This window comes from Limanda limanda, chromosome 7 (genome assembly GCF_963576545.1).
Source record: "Limanda limanda chromosome 7, fLimLim1.1, whole genome shotgun sequence".
Classification (NCBI taxonomy): Eukaryota; Metazoa; Chordata; class Actinopteri; order Pleuronectiformes; family Pleuronectidae; genus Limanda; species Limanda limanda.
Window position 1 is genome coordinate 10,928,540 of NC_083642.1, and position 21,006 is coordinate 10,949,545.

General features: G+C 41.0%; 1 protein-coding gene across 1 annotated transcript in view; it reads right to left on the reverse strand.

The window, feature by feature from the left end:
• Positions 1-260: 260 nt before the first annotated feature.
• The window catches only part of samd10b (sterile alpha motif domain containing 10b), a 48,298-nt gene continuing 27,552 nt past the window's right edge, over positions 261-21,006 (reverse strand). The window contains exons 3-5 of the mRNA XM_061074208.1: positions 15,026-15,194; positions 8,425-8,565; positions 261-283 (exon numbers count right to left, since the gene is read on the reverse strand). Coding sequence (XP_060930191.1) covers positions 261-283; positions 8,425-8,565; positions 15,026-15,194 — 333 coding nt within the window. The remainder of the gene's footprint in view (positions 284-8,424; positions 8,566-15,025; positions 15,195-21,006) is intronic.

Consider the following 21,006-nt stretch of genomic DNA (forward strand, 5'->3'; position numbering starts at 1 on the left):
TATGTTACAGTGGAGTACGTCGGCCTGGAGCTTTGAGGCTTAGTCTCTGTGTCAGTGTCTGTAAACCAGATTGGCTGTGTAGAATGAGAATCCTCCAGACTGGCTGGCATGTCGTCTCTGAGGCTTGTCTCCCCCCCCCCCCCTCCCTCCCCATTCACTCATTGATTCTCCGCTCACATATCTGAAGACAGCAGCTCTTCCATGGCTCCTACTGTGACATAGGATGGGGGAGAGGGCTGCCAAATGGATCCAGGGATGAGCTAAGAGAAGTTTCCAAAGGAGGCTGCAGAGAAAGGGGAGAGGAGGGAGAGCATAATTAGGGTTCACATGGATAGAAAATGGAGCGTTGAGAGTGCAGCGAAAGTTTGTTCTAACATCCTGCCCCTTTGAAACCTCTGTGCATCGTTAAAAATTTAGTACATTCCTCTATATTGGTCTTCATCTGTTAAGGCATCATGAAGTTGTTTGTCCTTTGTGCTGAGCCTTAAAAACACACTAGTTTCAAAGATCCAGCAAAGCTCAACTATTGGGCTCAAAGCCCCTCTGAATCCGTATGAGACCCCTGACTCCTCCAGACTTACTCTGACCGGTGTGGCCCATCCTCACCATGTAACACACGGTATCAATCGCAGCACAACAAACTGCAACAGACAATAATTTAGTATGAAACTCCGGCTGAATTAATAAGTAAGAGGATTGCAGTGCATGAAAACTACTGCAGTGTCTGTAATGCAGGTAATGAAAAAGAGACGAGAACAATGATTTACAAGCTCTGATTAATAGCAAAAGGAGGAAAAAAATGAAATATTCAAAATAAACGTGTTGTAAGTTTATGTGAGACTTTAAAGCTAGACAACATGAAAACTCTTCAAAAATAATGCCAAATCATCCATACCTTGTAAGCGGATGGGAGAGAGTCAAATTACATGCCAAATATTTTTTTCTCAATTTCTGTCATTGGCTCCAAATTACTTCAAAAGAGAAAGATGTCAGCCCCTTTAACCGGGATATGTTAGTATAATATTTCTTCAACAAGAGGAAGTGGGGACGTGTGTCCATCCCTAAATACAGTCTATAGTTGCAGCAAGTACATATTCAATAGTAAATATATTTTACTATAATATACCTACTAAAATATTACACTGTGGAGAGAGCAGCTATATAAATCATGTATCAAAATGATGACATTAGGTAAAACAGCATGTAATGAGAAGCCTGTTTTCCTTAATGTCATTATCTTTTTCTCTCTCTCTCTCTCTCTCTCTCTCTCGAAACAACAGATGTGGCCAGATGGTTTCCCTAACAACTAGCCCTCCTGAAATGACACCAAGTGTCAGTGGGAAAGCAGACGTTCCTCTTTCAGACTGTTGGCATTTCAGCTCTAAAGCCCTCATTTTCTGATCGCTAAAGAAGACACGCCACCTGTCTCTAGACACAGACAGATGTATCGTGGCACCGGAGCGACCCTGGACCAGGAAATGACAGCGAGGCATTGATATGACCAGAGGCTTGGACAGCCACAGAGGGAACCACCCCTTTGATAGAAATCATTTTAAATGAGCTCCCTGTGGAGCCGTCAGCGTTAAAGGGATAGTTCATAGAAAAAATGAAAACTCACTCATCATCTACTCACCACTATGCCAATAGAGGGATGGGTGAAGTGTTTGATACCAGAAAACACTTAAGTAGTCTCAGGGGTATCAACTGAAGTAATTGAGGCTTAAACAATGTGTAAATGGCGCCGTTTTGAGTCCAATATGAATATCGAGGCTTGTGGACACTTGGATGACACCACACGAGCAGTTTGGAGGCATATTTTGTTCTTTCTGTTGTTTTGTTACGTCTGAAGTCGCTGGGCACTTCAATTGTATCGGATTCAGCTGCAACACTGTTTATCCCTGAGATTCCTAAAGTGTTTTGTGGACTCAAACACTTCACCCCCCCCTCTCCATTGGCATAGTGGTGGGTAGATAATAAGTGAATTTTCATATTTCGGTGAGCCATCCCTTTAAAGGCTGACGGGAAGAAGGGACAGCTAGAACGGCAAACGGGAAAAATTTGTGCTGAACAAAAATGACATGTTCCTCACTTTGCTCTGTCTGTTACACACAGAGTTTCATTCATATTGTAACTCAAAGCTACGGTTCAGCTGGCAGGCATCACATCGAGCCCTGAATAAAGCTTTTCAAAGATGGCCAGCATCACAAGAGAGTTTCATAGCTGCTAACCAGGCTTACCAAGACAGTGTTCCAGGGCAGCCAAAGTGTTGCTGACAAAAGGATGAAATTGAATTTCAAGGCTTTCTGGCAGAAAGGTTTTCCCTGGCTTCACTTTTCAGTTGCAGGTTTTGTTAGGTTGAGGCAGGTTTCAGAAAAGGTAATAGTTTTGGTTTGACCCTTTCAGGAGGCTGAAGGCTTTGAAGCTACACTTCTCCCATGTGTGCTACCTCTTAGAGTCTGAAACCTGGCAGCCTCACTCTTGCATTGACCAACTTTGATGACGTTTCGGTGTGTTGAGAAGGAAGGGCGGCGCTGATGGTTTATTATAAAGATATACCAACAACCAGCGGCTGAGAGGGAGGAGGGCACATCTAAAATCTCCCTCCACAAAGCTTCGCAGATGTTACAACAAACCCTTCAACCCCTAAGAGAGCTATGGCTCTGGGCTGTGGAAGACATCATCCTTACCTTTCACAGATAACACAGCCTGCCGAAAATACATCAAAAATACTGTAGTGTCTGAAAAGTACAAGATGTATGTGCAGAAGCTTTCCCAAACATAACAGGGTTGCGTACAAGAGGCATGTTTAACAGACTGTGAAGTATTGCAATGCACAGTAGTGATGGATGAAGATGTGGATGCCCCTACATTTTAGTTTTTCTTTTTTCTATAGGAAAAACTTTGAAAATATTCAGAAGCCATGGAGGACACATATAGAGCAGAGCGGGTGGATTAAGCTGCAGGTGCGTAGTTCTTTATCCTTTTTGTTCCACTATGAAACTAACTGTATTTGTAGGAGCCCATTTTATCTGACAGGAATTTAACCTCTCCACGCTCTCTGCTCATGAAGTAAGAAAAGGAGTCGAGTTGAGTGTTGAGCATGACTAACTTGTTTTGTTAATCCAGTTTGATGTAACAAAATGTTACCCTTTGCTCAGCGCTTTATACAGAAAACATGAGAAAATCATATCAAATTTGTGATAGCTACATTATTCCACAGTTGTGGTTTAAGTTCATTTATTCAGCTCTTGTGTTCATTGAATAAACTGCGTTCTTGTACAATATTATTTCACTGCTCTGACTTTTTAAATCAGATTTTTCTGTACTGCATGTTATTATTCTTTCACAGTGAGCAAAGTAAGAGGAATCAAACCGACAGCGTCCTTTTAATCTTATAAACTTCAAGTACAAAAAGAAAATGATGGCGGAAAGGGGACTTTATTTATTTATTAACTTCAAATTCAATGTAAATCTATTTAAGTGTTTTCTATCTTGTTGAATTAGTGTGAATGAATCAAATCACTGGAGAGTGAATCGATTAAATAAATTGTGTGTTTGATGTAAATATTTATGTATAACTTGTCTTGACCTTTATTCAATGGAATACATAAAGTCACCGTTTTAGGCAGATATCTTTTTTTTTGAGAGAGTCACTGAAGAGCCTGAGAGCACTGAGCTAAATCACGTCACTGTAGAAGTCACTACGGTTACCTATATCATTTAATTTCAATTCCACTGTTAAATATGTTGAAATGATTTTCTATAAATTGTCAACTTAATGGAATAAATAAATAGAAACCAAGATGGAAGCACAGCACTGATGCGTTATCACCTCTAAACCTGATATCGTGATGTGATGTGGATAGATGGAGCAACATTAGTATTTATAGGCTCTTTAGCTACTTAATGCAGTATTCACATGATACAATGAGTAAATACTTTTCCAATTTGTATGTTTTTCTATGGGCATATTTTGTTATTGTGTGAACAACAGCATTTTCAACAGTGATTTGGAAACGAAGTAATGTGATTCCATGTTGAGTGTGAAATGTTATTATGGGGCTTTGAGTCTGCCGCAGACAGATTAGCCTGGTGCAGACAGTAGGGCCCCAAAGCCAAGGAGTAAACGTGTTACCAGGCCAAGCTTTGTTTCACTCTTTTCCACTCTCATTTCTTTATCTGTGATCTGTAGATTTTATCCACAGTGTTTTTAATGCCAGCGACGTCTGTGGCCGGAGGTGTAATGTTTCTGGGTTGTCCGTCCGTACGTCCATCTCATTATTTTGAAGCTGATATCTTGGGAGTGCAGTAAGTAGATTTCTTGAAATTTGACACAAATGTTCGCTTGTACTCAAAGTAGAACTGATTGCATTTTGGTGGTCAAAGGTCAACGGTTACTGTGACCACATCCGTTACCTTTTGGGTTTTTTAATTCACCAGTACTTTGCCATCACCATTGCACTTAAGTTATTACCATCATCATAGTTGTCTGCTCTTTGCAAGTATGTATTTGGTTTTAATATGTTTAATCATTTGTAATCTGTATATAAATCTTTAAATGTGTGACTTATCCGTGTAGAACGGCAATTAAGTTTTTCATCCAAAGGTCGAAGGTCAACTTCTGGGTATCATTTAATGACACATCACCGTAACAGAAGGGGCTGAAGACTGTGACCATATTTCCTGTTGGCGGACGAGATATGTCTAGTTTTGTATCTGTGAAAGATCTCCCCTCCCGTCTCAGTTGTCCGTCCTCATCTATATTACATGTCAGTCGTTCTTTTCTCCACTCTGTCTTTGTCCTTTTAATTATCTCTGTTATCTTAAGATCTTGAGACTTAAAGAACCCACTGGTTGTAAAGGTTTAAGAAATCCATAATGTGAATAATGTGAGAACCTTGTAAGGGTTGTGTTGAACTCTGCTACAGTTGCTCAGATCAGAGACGATCTCACATCAGAGTCTCGCTTATTTGTATTTTTGTCCTCTTTTGGAAAGTTTCTGTGAGATCGATATTTAATTTTTGGTAAATCTATTGGAGATGAGTCAGATTTGAGAGGCGTTGTGTGTGTGTGGGACATGAGGCTCCGCTAAATCACAGCAGAATTGTAAATATGTCAGGATAATTGTCCAGTGACAGGAGCTGGGAGTGTGTGTGGAGGACACATGAGGAGAGACCAGCATGAGGGCAAATTCTGAATCTGCATTAGCTGCTGGGCGACGAGTCCGAACATTTCTGTCTCTTCCTCTCTGTTTTCGTTCCCCATCAATCACATCACAAAAATATGAGTCATACTTTCTATTTTGACCATGGAAATCTGTGCACAATTTCCTGTTCACCATTTCATGTTCTCAAAAGAGTCTTGAGTGAAAATCAAGGAACCAGCACAGCAGATTATGTTGAAATTCCTGTTGAGATATTTTCATCTCGATCAAATCAATCAGTCAAGAAGACCTCCTGAGTTCCCACGTCCACAGTTCCTGCTATCTCTACATGCTCTATCAGCTCTTTTCATCCAATCACAAGCTGACACTCTGGCCTTGAGCCAATCACCTGTAAGCTGACAAAGTTTTAAATGTTCTCTCCCCCTCCTGTCATTCAGCTGTCAGTCACCCACCTCCATCCCTGCAGCACCTCAACTGACCGGGTCATCGCCTTTCATCATGCATCCATGTTTCACTCCTCAGAACCACAACCAGGTTCTAGGCTCTGGGGAGGAAGTCTCCTTCTGTCGAAAGCACCTAGTTCACAACAACCACCTCCACGGTGTTCTACTTCCTTCTGGGGTCCGTAGTCTATTCCACCTGTTGACAAAACATCTATTTTACTCATTCTCATTTGTTTCTCTTTAAGTCCTTCCTCATTGAACTAGAGCCACGAGCCTGCATTATTAAAATCATGTTCGTACTGCGTGACGTGTTTGGAGAAATAAAGTGGCCGATGGCCTTTGAGGTCCTTTTTTTCCTAAATGGTCCAGTCCCCATGTGGACGTGCATCACCTCTGCAGTGATCTCCCACCACATCACCACCTCATCACACTTGTTATTCTCATTTCTCATTTCTCAGCCCCGAAACACCCTGTTATCGCGCCTCCGGTCCAGACACCAGGGAGTCCTACCTTCATCACCTCTGAAAACCCTGTAACCATTTGGACCTCAGGTGTTTTATGAGGCCAACAAATTAGCCTGTCCTTGTCACCTGTAGAGAGTCAGAGTCTGCTGAACTGGCAAATGACATTTGCATTGCTCTGTCAACACGAGTGTCAAACAGGAATTTAATTATTTCTCTTTACCAGTCAATTGCGTCCCAAATCTCAATTTAATACAGTTTAATTAAATTGAACATGCTTCGCTGCCATGAATGTCACCTCAAACTTTAACACGTATAAGTTGAGTTAAAATGATGCAAGGAAACAATAACTTAGAAAACAAAATAGTTATATCGTCCTGGTGGTCAGAAGGATTGAGGCACAAGCCAAATAGCCTTGACTTCTCTGCTTTGATTATGGACACAAGGCTTTTAGTCACATTTCATCATCACTTCCCCTTCTTTGTATTTCTCATCTCTCCCTTATTCACTGAAGCAAAGATATTCAATAACGTTTGTTAAGTTTATGCCTCAAAAAATGGGCTGGTTGATTTGTGGTGCCTGGAACCTCAGTGTGTTTGAGTTTGCGTACGCAGAGAATTCAATAATTATATATTTTTAAAAATCTTTATTATAACTGGAGAGCAGCCAAAATTCAGTCATGCTTTATTATGTAACTGCTGGCCTTGTTCTTTCGTTTCTGTTGGATAATGACATGGTTCACTGTTCAGGGTTTACATGGCAATGCTTTTCCTGGACTGTTTGATGTGCTCTTGTGTTACTCTTTGACTTCAGCTGAATTGGGAACATTTCATTTAAGGTTTTAGTCTTTAGAGAACAACCTATTTTTTTCTCCCTCAAACACGCACACACAACATACTTGTACTTCTATCTTAGTGAGAACACTCATTGGCGTAATGCGTTTACCCTCACCTTAACCATCGCAACTACATGACTAACCCTAACCTAAAACCAAGTCTTAACCCGAAAACAAGCCTTTGAAAAAGTGAGAACTCATCTTTTTGTCAGGCATTGACCTCAATACTAGACATGCTACGATTCCAGCATCTGAAATCCATCCAATGCTGCCGATAATGGGGCGGGGATCGGCAAGCACTCAAATCTATGTACTGATCCGATGACGCTCTTTTGTGTATTAGTTTCACACAGGTAAAAATGCTATTTTTTTTCCAACCCAGGAATGACTTCTTCTTCATTGTCAAAAACACTAGTTGCTGTTTGCTATTGGCCGATATGCAAAGGCAGGGACGGAATAAATGGTATCAGAACATCTCTATTCAAAACTCATTGTAGTGAGTAAATACAATTTTTAATAAAAACAACAGCAGCACATGAGTGGTCAGAGAGCGAATGTGAGCCTCTCATATTAAAACAATGACTTCATTTACTTATTTAGATATAGCTGGAGCATAATAAATATTTGATTACAAAAACAAGGTCATTGTTTGGGCTGAATTCTATTTTGGTCCAAAGCATTAATGCTAAGGAGAGATTTGAGCGTTTAGAGCGAATGGTAGTGTAGTTATGTTTTATTTTTATTAATAAAGGCTCTACTAGGCAGCACATTGGAAACAACTACAGCAACAAGCAGGCTGCAATTTCACTTAAATACTGCAGATCTCCTCTTATTCTGCGGAATGAGCGCTGCCAGGATGCTGCTGCTGAATATAGGTCATGATCTTGAATAATGGAGTCCAATGGAAAACCTGAGTGAAATGGCTGGAAGGTGCTGGCTGCTTCGGGCTCAGAATACAAAACCATGAAAAACTAAGGCACTACTCATCCATCAAAAAAACTTTGTGCCCTGTGAGCCTTTACTAACACAATTTAGGAGTTTAAAAATATATGTGCATAATATATGTCTATTTATCTGCATGTTTTACATTGTGGATGACTTTTCATCCCATTAATAGGTAATTTTTTATCCAGGTAGTTACAGGGAATAGTTGAAATCCAGCTCTACACAGTGAAACAAAATATGATACACTTTGATGCCATAAAAACAGTCACCAGAACAGGCTTCAATTGTTGAATCCAGGTCAACAGAGATGGACTGAGTCAGTTTATTGATGGCTGAATAATAACAAGTTTACTGAAGCCTTCATTCAAAAAAGCAGGGCAGCAAATCATTAGTGTCTATCAATAAAACCACACACAGCCACTAGTATTTGTACTTGGATCTCACACTTCATGTGTCATGGAGGACATGCATGGCCTTGGACTATATACGTCCAATTTAGCCAAACACACTTCTCACAGAAATGCACAGAAAACATGTTGACTCTCACACACACAGGCACACTGTCTTGTTACTCACTTCTGCTCAGGAGCTGCAGGTTGCGGACCTCTTCTCTGACCTGCAGCTGGAGGACTTGTTGGAGGACCTCCTGCCTCAGCGTCTCCTGCACGATCCCCATCCTCTCAAGCTTCTCGCCGTTCAAACGCAGCAAAGCCCGTCCTGCCAAGAGAAGGAGGTGTAAAGTGGTTAGGAATTCACTCATCTAGACAAATAGCCCTCTCTGCACGACACTAATATGACCATAAGAGCTGAGGTAATTTGATTTAGCCTGTGGAAATCAATCATTTAAGTCAATCAGATGGTGGAATTATTGCTAACACTTATAACACCGCTGTAAGAAGATATACGACATTTAAAGTGATTATTTATGTATGGTAATTGAATAATTTAACTATAAATGCATATTACTCCATTATTAAGTAGTCATTACATGCATTAGTGTGTTTTAAAGCATTTACAAATTCACATACTGCTAATAAATGCTAAACTAGAGCGACCTAAAGTGTTTCCAAATAATTAAGTAAATTTGTCAGTGCAGTGTGACTGTATATCAAATGTATGCACAGACACAGACGTGCTCCACAGAACCTTAAAAAAATCATTCAACCAATATCTTCTTAAAATACTCATTCAGTAAGTGATACAAACACTCCCATAAAATGTGTCCAGGTTCAAAACACAGCCCGTTCGCTCTCTGAGGAGTTTTCATGTTCCTGCAGGTTTCCTCAAATTCTTCAAACAAGTACATTCAACAGGGAAAGGAGACTATTAATTTCCTCTCATGTGCTAAGAATATGTCTGCAACTGTATATTGGATATTTTCCCAAGTCTAATTTAGATCTCAGGATGAGGTGTTTATTTTCTGGTGGGCCTGGCGGTCTGGCAGTAAAAGACGGTGGCGTGGGCAGGATTACTGGTGCTGGCTGTTTGCTGTGGCTGAGCCTTGCTACAGAGTTTGGCAGTCAACCCTGTGGGACACCCCCATTTAACATACCATTACCCACAGTAAGCAGCTTTTACAAGCAAGCTGCTCTCACACAAAGACTAAGAATATGCGAAAAACTTGAGACATGCATGGCGCACACACACAGGTTACCATGGATAGGGAAGCTATGTCCTTCACCAGTTCAGAGAGAAGAGGAATCCATCACATGAGCAGCCTCTCCGTAAGATGTCCAAATCCTAATTAGACTCATTACTCATGCAGCTCACTCTCTGTACCATTCATTCCCATTTTCTTCCCTTGGACATTAGTACACCCCTCTGTCTGTTGGTTCATCTCTTTACTTCCCTATATGTGCATTATGTATGTGCTGCAGAGGAACAGTCCCCAAAGTAATGTATGCTTTCACGTAGTATGTGCTTCATACACATACTACACACACACATGCAAGCACAGAGTTGTTTCTGTTCATTTTTCCATCCACAGCAACCAATAAGTATGTCTGAGAGAGGAGAGCAGAGAGAGCAAGAGAAAGAGAGATGACAGAAAAGAAAAGAACAGAGTAAAAGAGAAGATTAACAGAAGGAAGTTAGTGAAAGGAGAAATGGAGTCCTTTGTTCGCTTTTCTGAGCCCATGAAATATAAATGTCCTTAATAGAGAGCTGGCAGTCATATTTAATAAAACAGGTTAGAGAACAGACTTGAGGTTGTAACAGTGTGATGGACTCAGGTAGGTCTGTTGTGACCCCCAGTGGTTCCAGGCCTGGGCTAAAGTGCTCTGAAAGCATGTGTATAACAAACTGAGTGACTGCAACTATATCACAGTACTACAACAAACTAGAATTACTGCCCTGCAGTTGTATGCCTCCACCAACCAGTGCAGGTTCAGTCTGCAATTTTTTTGACGAGAGTCCAACTGGTCAGAATTTGAATAAGTTCCCTTAATAGAAACTTATCATATCTAAGAGGCCAAAACATGTTTTGTGAGGTCACCATGACTGTGACATTTGAAAACCCAAATTGAATCAGTCAATTTTCGCTCTAAGTGAACATTGGTGCCAAATTTGACGTCTTTACACGTGATAATATAGTGTATTGACAAGGTTAAAAAAAAAGAGTTCTGTGAGGTCACAGAGACCTAAACCTTTGACTGCTAGAATCTAATAAGTTCATCTTTGAGTCAAACTGACCATGGGGATACAAGAAGAACCCTAAAACCTAATGCCTCTGACCACTGGCTTTTTCATCTGTGTGGAAACATCACAATCATTGGAGACGCACCACATTGGTCTATAACTTCCATATTCCTCTTTTGGAATATTTTTTCCTCCATTATGTGGCCAGAGTTCTCGACAGTCTTCCCATGTCTTCAACCGTTTGTCTCAGTTCACTGATCTGCTGACCAATGCACTCTCACAAATCAAAGCTCACGAGGCTCTGTCTGGTCCAATCTTCATTTCCTTCTTTTTATGCAATTCTACCTGTGCACAGAGTCACACGCACCCTCTGGAGATAAAACACATTGGATCAAGGTATTGGACTTTGAGAAATCCTGTACTGAATCCAATCTCTTAGAGTGGCACTGAAGTAGGAGCTAAAGTTTGATTATCGGGACAGAGCTAGAGTCTGTACCTTGACCCCGTTTCTTCAATCAGCAGAGATGAGGGAACTTTTATTGTTAACAAAGCTTTGTTGAAGTTGAGTGATTGATTCTTTGATGGCAGCGGACAGACTGAACATTATATCAGCAAGCAGCAATAATTATGGTTTTCTTCTTCCATCCTGTGTCTTTGAGATATGAGACGCAGCTCTCAGTGGAACTTGACAGGCCAAACGAGGACAGAACTGTGAACTAGTCCCCTTACAACCAAAGGGGCTGAACAATGAGCACAATAGCCACGTCCACAGTGGGCAAGGCATAAAAAAACAGTTAGCTCTCATTATGTTTTATTGGATGTGTGTGTTTGTGTGTGTGTCTGTGTTTATTTACTTCTCTTCAGAGTCCAGGTGACCTCTTTTTCTAGCACATAGAACTGAACAGTATATTGTGTGTGAGCACAACTACCTATGGGATACAACAACAATAATTATTCATTTATTTTGTGCACAGTTACACAATTCTGTGCACAAACACACTCCTCTATGCACATACACACTCATCAACCTATTCTTCCCATCACCGCTATAGTTTTCAAAGGTGTCTGCCAGCTGTGTGCACCAGAAATACCACTGCTGTCAGTTTCTCTCTCTCTCTCTTTCTCTCACTCTCTCTCTGTCTCTGTGAATGCGTGTGTGTACCGAGCACCGAAATGAGACAAAGCAGATGAATGGAGCTCAAATCAATTCCCTTCAGACATACTTAATACAGGTCCTATAATAATTGCCTGCAGATAGGGAAAGTAGTGCTGTCAAAGGAGAGGAAGAAAAAAAAAAAAGAGACACAAAAACAAAAGCTGTTTCAATAGAGATTGCTTCTCTCAATTTGGCTTGCAAATAAACTGCTTATTAACAATGGCTGTGGGCAAATGGGAACCAGGCCGGGACCATTATAACGCTTAAAGGAGGGAGGAAAAGCAATCCAAGAGGGAGAAAGGTAAAGGCATCCTTATAAGAGAACAACCTTTAGATTAAACCTTTGATAGGCCACCAATTCAGTCCCTGCTTTCCCTGAAGGCCTGCATAATGTATCACCTCTCTGTCAGCCTGTATATACAGTAGCATCAAGGTTGAGTGTGTTGCCCTCAAGCTACATTTTGCATGTAACTCACTCCGTTTATTTCACTTCCACTCTGGGTAAATGTATATACTGTATATTCTCTCGATATATCTTCATCCTGTCTGCCTTATTTGGCAAACGTGGCATTAAATTGTGACCCGTGTCAGGAGACGACCTTCGATAAGATGAATAGAACATTAATGCAAGGTGTAAATTCATGCCGTCGCAGCTGGACTGTAATTCTATCTGTAAAATCACATCTGAAGGTGGTTTAACCTGCATTTTGATCAGATCTCAGTCTATAAACGTACTGACCGACTGCAGATGACAGTTTATTGACTGACAGCTGAGGTGCTGAAGTCGAACCTGCTGAGCGACTATATGGCTGCAGCTTCTCATGGCAGAGCGGGCGGAATGTAGAGAGTAATAAATAAATGAAATCAGTAGGTGTGAATGCAGTCGTGCCATTATTCAGAGAACCAATCTAGGCACAGACCACATCAATAATACCAGGGGGTATGAATAAACAGGTCTGTCACTAAATCCCATTCACACCATTGCCCCCCTTTCCCTGTCAAGCTTTCATCTGCCACTATTGACTATTGATTAATATACACTGTTTTTTAACCTAAATATTTCTTTAACTAAAATTAGACTAAAATGTGCTGCAGTTGTATTTAGAAAGTTGACTTTAAATGAAACTTGTATCTAAGTTAATTCTTTAAAATATGAAAAGTTGAACTCAAAAGAAATTACCCCCCCCCCCCCCCCCCGGTTCAAATCACTTCAGTCAGGCTGTTTTCTGCAGCTGCCTCACTTGATCTGATTGGAGCTTTCAGCGGTTAATTATATAAAACTTATTAAATATGCTAGTTGCAGTGCAATTGCTGGTGTGTGATGTGTAACTTTAATAAATCTAGACTTTACTAATCTTATGTTATTGGTAAACTACACTTAGGTATTTCTGATGATTCTGTAGATCCCAGCTGAATTATAGACCGCATATAAAACCCTGGACAGGTCGCCAGCGCACCAAAGGTTAGACATACAGAGACAAACAACCATTCACATTCACATTGAATGAAATCAAATGATTGGACCAACTTCAAACGTACTTGGATCACAGGTGTTCTGCAACAGGAAGAGAAGGTGACATGCTGTGACTCTGCTTATCAGTGAGAAGAGTAAATCACAAGGCAACTCATTTCCTTCACATATATTACTGTGTGGTGAAAATGCCTGGCAGTCAATGTCCTACCCTTGACCACCAGCCGATAGAATTATCTAAATGTAAAATATTTGTAATATAAGAGCCAGTAAAAGTATGAGGAAAGATGAAAGCATGATTTTAATGTGAGAGCAGGAGACACTGAAGAAGCTGCACTGACCTCAGGCAACTTGTTTCACGGTAATGGTGCCCTTACACTGGGAGACTGAGAGAATCACTTTACTATTACTTTTGGGTCAGTAGACAAAGATGATACACACACACAGACACGCACAGACACACACAGGCACACACAGACAGACACTCACTCCATGTCTTCACTGCTGCCGAGATCCAACATCCTTCTTTGTTTGAAAAAGGCAGAGACTTTTGTACGGAGAACATTTACTAACAACACAACACATTTCCCCCAAGCCGCTCCCTCCGTGTGTGTGTTTGAAAAGACATAAATAAAAGTGATCACATCAGAGCTGCTCGAACTGTGACGGTGGCAGCGTTGTTAACCCTGAAGCCAGTGTGTGTGTGTGTATAAATGTGCCTGTGTGTTTATGTGTTTATATGCAAATTTGAGTGGTGGCTAACCCCACGGCACAGAACAGCAATCTGTTCTCAGCAAGACACTAAAAAAGAAACTGCTCTACCGTGTGGTCTGTCATGGCCGTCTGAGGGTGTGTGTGTGAATAAATGTGTGGCATGCATTTGTGTGGGCTTATTCCCAAATGAATGCATGTGTGCATGTGTTTGTGTGTGAGTCTGTTGTTTGAACTTGAAACACAGTAACCTCCCATTTTTTTCTGCAGCTTTCCCTTTCTTCTCCAAAAATAGGCCGCACTCCTTTTCGTAACCTCACATGAATGCCTTCTAAATCTCCTTTGGAGAGATTTGGGTGTAAACCTGTTTCCAGTTGAAAAGGCTAAGCCCTGGATCCACAAACCTAAAAATAATATGTGTGTGAGATTTGGTAAGCCTTTTATGGCATTGCCTTGAAATGTCTTAGTCCGCAGGAGAATCACGGAGGTCAAAGAGCAAGGTTCTAAAGATATTAAAGGATTCTTTTCTGCATCAGTCTTACTGTTGATGTGGATCTTGGTGCCTTGGTCTGTGCTGTAAGGTACGAGGGAAAAACTGCACAGATTTTGCTCGGTTCAAAAAACCGCACTCCCATGTTTGAGGCGCGTATGAAAGCTCAGCCGTCCCACTGAGCTAAATGAAGTCTCTATATTTAAAAGTTCCCCACTGAGCTGTGACGGACGGATACCTTCTAATGCTGGAGTGTGGGTTTTGTTGCCGGATTTGACTTAATGCTCAAGTGTTACTAACAAAGTGAATGAGAAACACGGTACAAATATAGCAACATGTGTGCTGGCCAATGAATTTGAGGGTTTAATTCAAATTGTCCATCTTAACCACTGGTAGCGAAAACCTGATCCTTTCAGAATCTCTCAGGGGAAATCTACAGTTGTTGTTTTTTAATCTGTCTAATATGCTTTAGATGAGACAGGACCCCCATTTATTTTAGACCTATTTTATGCACACGTTGACGTATCAATGTTAACAAGGTCCACTTTAGATGTTCTAAACCTATATCCTTTAACCAATCCCAGGTCACTTTCATTTGATTTACACTATCAAGAGTCACTACAACAAAAGGATTTGATATCAGCATCTGGTTTCCGTAAGAAATTATGCTTGACAATGCTGTGCAATCAGCCTGTTGTGCTGTGGACTGTACCTGTGATGGCGTGATGAGAGAAGGCCTCGACGTAGGTCAGGTAGTTGTGAGGACAGTGTTTCTTCAGCCACTTGCAGACGTCCTGCTGAGTCCACAGCACCACAGGTTTGGACAGACTGGAGAGTGTGGGACTGGTGTGATACACAGTGAAGGCTTCACCCGGACGCAGCTACAGAAACACACAGGAAGCAGAGATCATTCCAGGTTAGTGCAGGTACAGTAATAGTTATACAATGTCAGTGAGTGTAGGTATATGTGTGCGTATTGGCAAGCTCCACATTTTTCAGATAACCACCTTGCAATTGCTCTGTAGCTTTTTAAATATTTATAACATGCAGAATTTTCTCATTAATGTTGAATCTGTTGCAGCTTGTTTTAATGTCACAGTTTGCAAGAAAATCCCTTTTTTTTGTCAAATAAATCAGTACGACGGAGTGTTAGAGACACTTAAAGCGAGAATAACGTAATAATAATAATATTATGAGAAAAAATATGTATTAGTAGGAGAAAAATGTCTAATTGGCTCTTCTTGCTGTTAACTGTTAATAGTTTTGTAATTTCAATTATTCCTTTTCAATTACAACTTTATTCTCATATTATTACATCATTATTGGTGAAATTTCAAATTTTCTTTTCATATGGACCCAATACTCATATGTCATATATCAGAAATGGAAGAGTGCATGAAATAAAGTTAGAAGTTATTTTGTAAGTTAAAGTGTTATATCTCTTTTTTATTACAGATACAAGCCAAATCATTAGTGTAGTGCTATGTCATAAGCTTAAATCTAACCCACTGTAACAGTGAATTGAGTGTTGAGGTTTGTAGGCACAGATGGACAAACAGCTGCTGTTCTTCTGATTAAAGGGCTCCCAGATTTTCCCCTTTCAAAGAGAATGAAGTTCCACTGCTTCCTTTTCTCACACATCACATTATTTTAAATCTGTACTACGCTCTACTGTCAACAACTCATCTTGATGTGCTATCTACATTCCAGACACTGTGTCGTATTGTGTCTGGCACGGTCATTCATTCCCCAGAGGTAATTTTCCCAGACAGCAGCGTCTTCATTATGCAGTCTGCATAATATGAGTGTGACTCTTGTCATCTTTATCTTTCAACTTCTCGCCTTTACACCTCTCATCCTCCATTTCTGTCTTTTCTTCTTCACACGCTTCTCCTTCGCGGCCCATCCTCTCTGCTTCGATGTGCAGGGAATTAATACGGACGTTAATAAAGTCACAACCAGTTCAGATGAAAAGACTACACAACCAGTAGTCTTCTCAGCTCTCTCTCTCTCTCTCTCTCTCTCTCTCTCTCTCTCTCTCTCTCTCTCTCTCTCTCTCTCTCTCTCTCTCTCGCTCTCTCTCTTTCTGTGTTGAGCGACTTAACTCTCATATCTAATCGTTTCATTCAAGCCGTGACTGAGCCAACTCCGCAACAAAGGACTTGGCTGATTTTCAACAGCGGAACCCTGAAGTGCTGCCAAATGTTCCACATCATAACTGACTGCGTTTAATGGGATTGTGTATGCTGAAATGTCGCACACACAAACGAAAGATGCACTTCTAATTGTGGCTTCATATCCAAAGTTGTCCGCTGTTAACGGCTCAAAGTGTAGCTCCAAACCTCCCTCAAAATGTGATAGAAGCAGGTTCATAATCATCTTTGCCAGCTGCTGTAATGAGACCACCTCCTGTCGATTTAAGCACCAATCAGCCCCATCAAGTTCTGCTTGGTCCACTCGCTAAGTGTGTTCTGCTTTGTAGGCTGTAATTGGAAACAACTCCATTTTCCCTGCCCCAGTGTGTTTCCTTATTACGCGCATGCAAATACATCCCGACTCGACAGACCGTTGAGGCCATTTTAATAACCCAAATTTACTGCTCAGCCCTGTCATTAATTGAGATCTAGTTGGGAAAGGTGTGGAAACGCTCCCTCTCGTGGGTGATTGAGTGTGGACAGGAGCGGGTAAGAATGGTCCCTCATCTTTATGGATAATAACTGACTCCACAGAACCCTGAAGCTACACCGACACTGGTGCACGAAGATCCGTTCATCTTTTTATTCAAAGTTCAGTGAAGCTTTAGTCAGTACGCAGAGCCCTGAACTGGAGACTCTGTTGTCGTGAAAGTAATCGTAGGTATACCCACTTATTTTTCAATCTGCATAGTGTATACCCACTTCTAAATCGCCTGTGGTGCGCATCATTCAATCGTGTTCCGCATTCGAAGAAGAAGACTAACCTGCCGTGATGTTATTACTCATCTCAGCAAGTATGCATGCAAGTACTGGTAAATGCGTATTCGTGTGTAGTATAATACTTAGGAGTCACCAACAGAAGTATTTCTGCTGCCGTTTTATTAGCGTGTCTGCCAGTTCCTTCAGTGAACATTTCTTAACAGACACCATTATTGTTACTCAGCGAATTTCTTTGCATTGGTAAACCAACCATAATACCAAGCTAATTGAGAATGAGTTTGTGTTAAATTATTATTTATAAACAGAGGACATTTGTGGATATAATAGCACAAGTTAACTTAATAGGTGTGTTGGTCTGAAGCCTTAACCTTCACCTTTAACAATTCACATGCAATGTGTGAAGGTAATAAGTTGTGTGTTTTAGGGGTTGATATTGCTAAATGCACATCCCGGAAAAACTCCTAAATATTTCTATAAAATATGAACCTATCATAAACAAAAGTGGTTGTTGACCGTTTCTTCAGAGTGCGAATTATTTACCAGAAATTTCCATTTTCTAGATAGAAAACATTGCAGAAGATTTCTAAAGCGGAGACTGTGAATTATTTTTGACAGAGCTGAAGAGGATTGCTTTGTATGAAAAATTGAAATGATGCAATTGGAAATTTATATTTCAACAGGAGAGATATGAGGGAATAGGAAAACACACATGAGGTGTTTTGATGTGCATCATCCAAAGACGACCCTTCTCAGCTCATCAGGAAACTTCACTCTGCCTTGTATTAAAGATTAAAGATGTTTCTAAACTCTTAAGAAAGGAGTATTTTTTACTACCATTATTTACATCTGTGCTGCCTGTATGAAGGAGATGATGCGTTTCCCTGCTGCCTCTACGACCCATAATATTAAAATATAAATGATCACAGTATTGAGTCAAAGACTTAGCCGGCAGATTCATAACAATCCAAGGATCTATTTTATATGAGCAAATACATAGAGTATATACTTCTAAAAAGATGACCCAACAATCTGTAATAATTTATCTTGTATTAGCTTTAATAGCAACAAAGTCATTGCATCAAGATAAAAGAATGAGATGTATTTATGAGATATATAAAATAAAGTAGTTACGGGAGGGGATAATAAAATATTCTCTGAGATTTTAAATTCACAAAATAAATAGAATTGCGTGTTTCTTTTGTGAATAAACCATATTGATTTACTTTACACGGTTGGATTTACTTCAGCACACGTATGCTGCTATTTTCAGTGTGAAACGCCTGCAGTGAAATATCTAATCAAATTGTACCTTTAAAATCAGAGTCAAGAAAAAATGAAAAACGCTTGTTGTCTTTGCTCACAATCGCATTATTATCAGACTTTGAAGAGACAGTGCCGTGAAGCAATGTACTGATTTGAATAAGTTGAGAGCTTTGTGCATCTGGGACAACAGTGCAATGGAAATGATGCTCAGCAAGCAGCTGCATCTCTAGTGTGATGAGATTGATTCAAGCTTTCAAAGTGAAGCACATGGCAGCGTGGTTCCTTAGCAATAACACACTTCTAATTTCTGACTTCAATCTCAAAGAATTGTAGATTTTGTTTCTTGAAAATGTATTATTTAACATTCTCAGATTTTATCCCGTTAAAACATTTTTTGTGTCGATTTACTGTACGCTTCATTACCAAAGAATGACATGACAATACAGGATGAACAAAGAACAACAAAAAGAACGAGACGACAATACACAGGGGAGCGGGGGGGGGGGGGGTACTCCTTGCGTGAGTAATGGCCTTCATCATCAAGAAGCCATACAGCAGGAAAATGGAATGATATGTCCCCATCATCCCACCCCCTCTCTTCCTCCTCCCCTGGTTCTCGCGTGGTTCTCTCTGCGGCCATCCATCAGTGTGTCTCCCCTCTGGCTGGCTCTCTTTCGTACCCGTTCACCCTCTACCACCCCCCCCCTCCTCCCAAGACCTACTTCTGTCCAGCGGGAGCAGCACCCTCATTCATTACAGAGAGGAGGGCGAGGGAGAGATGGACCGGGGAAGGGAAGAGAGGAGAGGCACAGGCAAAGTGGAGGCTATATGTAGAGTGGAAGTCTTAATAAGAGAATGAGGAAGAAGAGGAGGAGGAAGGTGGGAGATGTATAATAGGGGAAACAGACTGTATGGACAATATGAATGACCCATCTCCACTTCCTCTCACTATCCAGAAATGAAGCAAAAACATCCCGAATACGAACGCTGCCATCTTGCACATTTGGATCCAGAGGGTGGAGGTGGAGGTGGAGGGATGGAGCCACGGTAGCGAGGTCCCACCGATAAATGCATTTCACCATTCAGCTGTCAATCATGATGTTTCATTCTAGTTTTTGAAGCATCAAATAACTAACTGCAACCAAATTTACTGGAAAAAAAACAACACTTTATGTTTGTTCCATGTACGATAATATGGAAGAGGTGGGACTGCACCCAATCGAGATGCTGTGGCTTGACTCTGGGTCCATCTCTACATACTTCTGCTACAAGTGTCTTTTAAACTTGTTAGATATGAAATCAAAACACAAATAGAAGAAAAGTTGTGATAATTGATATCAGAGTGGGCCTTTAGCTCAAATATCAAATCATGTTGTCAAAACAAAATCTAAAAGATTGATACCACTCACATGTTTGTAGCTTAATATGAAACCGGTATAGGTCATAAATCCTGCCTCCTCCATGTTAGCGGATGGGACACGGATCAAATTAAAAAGGTGGTTCTGTCATTTTCGGTACTCCTTATTACAATAGTGTTCCATGGTCAAATTTCTCCAGTGAGGGTATGTCCAGTCTCTTAATGCTAAACTATAAGCTAATTGGCTAATTGCTAGCTTCATTAATGAGAGTGGGAAAATGAGGCAAAGCTTCCCCGATAAATTATTAACATCATAACAGATGGTTATAAAGGTGTGTCTGTTCCACAGGACGTGTTATTCTGCTGTACTGCTTCCTCATATCCCATCTGCCCTCCGACTCCACATACTCTCACTTACCTCTCCGCACTTCTCTATTGATCAGTGGGTTTGTATCCCAGAGCAGCTTATTTGTCCTCCCCTGCTTACTTTGTTTTATCAGGTCTCTCATCCCCACTCTGCTCGCTCCTCATAGATTTTACCCTGTGCCTGCCTGACACCCTGACATCCCTTTCTCTGGCTTCTTTCTCCATGACTTCTGTGCACTGTGCCATGATTTGTGTGTTTGTGTGTGTGTGTATGCCCTGCCTCACTGTGTAGCTGCTCAGGGATTAGCTGAAAGTCAGGAGAGCGTGGGGAACCCTTAACATTCCCTGTGTGGCCTGTAACACATCTCTTCTGATCCCTGCATCTGTCTCTGCACATCCAGATCCTGCTTCAGATTCAACAATAAAGCTTTGCTAATTAATTGTGAAAATCCCTGTGTGTGTGTGTGTGTGTGTGTGTTTGTTTGCAGTATATGCATGCATATTTAAAGGACTGTAAGATGCATTCCATGAGCTCACACCTGCCTTTCCCACTCAGCTCTGGATCTTTCCGTGCTGTCACTTCATCCCTCTACAGGAAACAGATCGCTCCCCCCCCATCTCCCTTGTCTGCTCTGCTGTCCCACCTAACAACTCTCCCTTTCCATCTCCCCACCTACTGTTCCCATCCATCTCCATCCCTGCCAAGAATCAGATCCCCGCTCTTCAATCTGCCTCTCCAGTCCCAGACATGTCCTGACATGTGATCCTTCGTATCTCTTCCACACCTCTGGA